At 49.2% G+C, this 3,385-nt stretch overlaps 1 protein-coding gene across 1 annotated transcript; it reads right to left on the bottom strand.

The window, feature by feature from the left end:
- Nucleotides 1-286: 286 nt before the first annotated feature.
- Nucleotides 287-3,008, bottom strand: PEX2_008390 (uncharacterized protein; the record flags this gene model as incomplete). The annotated part of the gene is made up of 6 exons (XM_016738116.1): nt 287-659; nt 713-806; nt 871-1,156; nt 1,215-1,292; nt 1,353-1,461; nt 2,494-3,008. 6 exons carry the CDS (start codon nt 3,006-3,008, stop codon nt 287-289), a joined length of 1,455 nt encoding a protein of 484 aa, XP_016594441.1.
- Between the last annotated feature and the right edge of the window lie 377 nt (nt 3,009-3,385).

Below are 3,385 nucleotides of genomic sequence, written 5' to 3'. Positions count from 1 at the left end.
GGGGGGGGGAGGATCCATACCTCAATACGTGCATCGTACCCGAACATCCAAGGCTGGAATTGTAGATCACTCCATTTGTTAGGGTTAACAGCACTATCTGCGACTTTACACTGGTTTTCAGACTGCTGCGGCGGTTTGCCCATCTTTTTATCCCGCTCCTGCTGCGCAGGCCCGTCAGGAAGGTGCCACACGGCACCATTATTCCGCGCACCATCCAAAATTAAGTAGCAGTAGCAACGACCAAGACGAATGTCCTGGAACTTTACCATATCAGGAATTTGTGCTTTTACGGAAACATGGTCCAGGCATTCACCAAGTGTAACCGCGTCTTCCACGGCCATGGCGGCCCTTGGCCCATATATGCGACCATAGCGTGGCTAGAATCCCCGATCAGCACCACCTTTCCGGACTTTGCCACCCAAGTCTCGAGCTTCTCAATCTCAGCATTCCGCCATTTCAGACACTGCGGGACAAGTGCGATGAGTTTGCAGATAACCGGATCCCATGTTTTGTATCTTTCGTTCATGTCATCTATGCTCGCTCGCCCGTTAGGTTGCCCAACGGGCACCGAACCAGGATGACACATGACGAAATTTATAAGGCTCCGTTGCAAATGGGATACGCCATGATGTGGCCGTCGGGTCCGATCCAGCAGTTCGCTGCGGGACGTTCTATAAGCGCTTTTAGTTCCGGGTCATCCATCATGAGTTACCCCGGAATCAATGTCCGGTACGCGCAGTTCGGGTCCTGGATGATCTCCACGTCTCGATCCGTGACCACTGCCTTTCGGACCTTCGACTTGATTCCTAGTAAAGGTTGTTAGCCAAAATGCAATTAGCCTGAGGATATGCGAATGCCTGAACAGCGTACCGTCTGCACCAATCAGCAAATCCGCCCTATGAACGGTACCGTCCTTAAGTATGACCGAAGAAGCCGATTCGTTGACCTCGGAGACGAAGGCATCGACCTTAATTTCTGCGCCCACCTCGTAAGCGCGGTCCAGGAGTACCTTGTGCAGGTCTCCTCGGTGAATTAGGAAGTAAGGGTAGCCATGTACTTCGTCCATCCGGGGATACAACGGGGTCTTGGTGATGTTTGCTCCATTTTCCCATCTTTTAAGTGTAATAGAGCGCGGCCAGGTGGCGAGCTTCGATATCTGCGAAATGAATGTTAGATATACTCTCTGGGTCTGGTCAGAGGAGTGTTAGATGTACCGGCTCATAGACACCAAGTTGCCTGAGAAGTTGCACTGAGTTCGGTGGGACCTGGATACCCGCTCCAATATCAGAGAACTAGCCGGAATTTATCAGCTCTCAGTCTTGTATGAGGCACAGACTAATGGGGAGACTAACCTGTGGAGCAGCCTCAAGGACCGTCATCTGGTGTCTCTTTTCTCGTAAGGCAATAGCAGCAGCAAGGCCCGCAATTCCCGCACCAACAATGACAATAGCAAATCTTCCTCTAGCCATTGTTGTCAACTTAGCATAGTCGCCGACCCAGCAGATCCCTATGGTTCTCTATGTATGATTCTCTGAAGCGGAGTGGTAAGGTAGACTAGAACGGAGATAGGTGCTTCTTCGTAGACAAAAAAGTGTTCTTGGGGAGGTAAGGCGAAGGAAGCTCATCTGAACTCCCCGATATGGAAGCTGCCCTCCGTGGAAGGTTTTCTAAATGCCTAAGACAGTTTAGCTGGACGTATGTTCTGGGGAGTAAATAAACCTCTTGCTGTTCCAAAGTCGCCTCCATAGAGTTGTCCGTGACCCTGGCGGGCCAACCCTATAGGACTGTGTTTCCGAGATCAGGAAACCGAAGGTCAGGAGTATTTTCGCGATGTGTTTTACGTTAATTCTGCGTTAATTTCTTCACACGAAAATTGAACTGGTGCGAGGATATGCCCATTACCATGTCGGTACAGATTTCGCACATTAGTTGACTCATTTCTGTACCTTTGTTCTAACTTATTGACTGGCGCAGTTTTAGTAGCGAAAAATAGCCCCACGAGAAACAATGCACAGCTTCAATTGTGAGGGGTATTGACCAGCAGGTACAAGATTTCGAACTCCGGATGACCTCCCCACTGGCTGTCTTGCTAATCTATCTAGACTACCAAGCTTCGGTCAATGGCAAGGCTTCAACCAAGAGAGCCCGGACTCAAAAGCTCATCAAGTCTATCACAATCTAAAAAGGTTGCTCTCAGCTCACTGAACACTCTGCGTTTTCCGGTCTTATTGAGATATCTCAGCGGGTTCCACCGCCGCGGGAAAAACTGCTTGCACAATTATTGGACGCAAACTAAACTTCGAATACCACCCGCATATATCGTCCCATATTCAAAGCGGGCTCCACGAGAACTGGGCCATCTTGGCCGCAAACAAAGCCATCTCGGGGGAAAAAGCTCGAGAAATAAAATAACATGCCGAGTCCAAGCCAGAAGAAACGCCACCTCCCGTAATCACTTGTAGCCCGTTTTCTTTAACCCCGCCATCCACATACCTGGCCTGCACTACCTCAGTCCTACCCTCCCTCTCACAGATTGCTCGTAGGTCATCAAGGAATAAATGATGTGTAGTTGCGCTTAGCCCGCTGAGCAAACCGCAAGCTCCTAGAAAATGGGCTCCAGTGCAGATGGAGAGGATGGTTCTCGGTCGCTTGCTATCTTCGCATGGTAAGCGCACAAAGTCCTTCACAATCTGCAGCACTTCTGAGTTGCTCTTAACGAGAGCATAGACAATGGACGGCGGTCCGCCAGGAACAACCAGAATGTCGAATTCATCAAGTTTGGATCGCGCATATGCCACGGAAACATCCGGGATGATTTTGACGGCAGCACTAGTCGAGATTACATCGGAAGCACCGATTGTAGTGAGTTTGAAGGCCGGATCGGGCGCTGTGTAGTCCATACCGTAATGGACATGCGAGAATATTTCCAGAGGCCCCGCAAAATCCAGCACATCAACTCCGTCGAATACGAGGAAACCCGCATGTAAGGCAGAACGATGAAATGCCATGATTCAATAGCCAACCGAGCAATTTTAAGCCGGTGTATGAAGTATTGTTGAAGAGGGAATAAAGATAGATGAGCCTGGGAAATCAGTCGAACTCCAGATAAAGAAGATAAAGACGTCAGAATTAAAGGGAACTGTTGATATAAACGAAGGCGGAATATTATACAGGCAGCAAGGCATACGGCCGTAAATGGCCTCTTCTCGGCGGATTGGTTCTGCTAGGGATATATAGCCATGATAGTGAGGGAACTTCTGAATGCATGAAGCGGCAGTCTATATGACGATTCAGAACTTTGTGATATATAAGATTTTCTGCGCGCAGTATAGCAATATAGGCACATATTCTCTTCCAAGGGGCCCCTATGTGTTCTCCTCCCTAT

Source organism: Penicillium expansum, assembly GCF_000769745.1.
Source record: "Penicillium expansum strain MD-8 chromosome Unknown contig24, whole genome shotgun sequence".
Classification (NCBI taxonomy): domain Eukaryota; kingdom Fungi; phylum Ascomycota; class Eurotiomycetes; order Eurotiales; family Aspergillaceae; genus Penicillium; species Penicillium expansum.
Note: the sequence above shows the minus strand (reverse complement) of the source record. Positions and strands in the feature narration are given on the sequence as shown.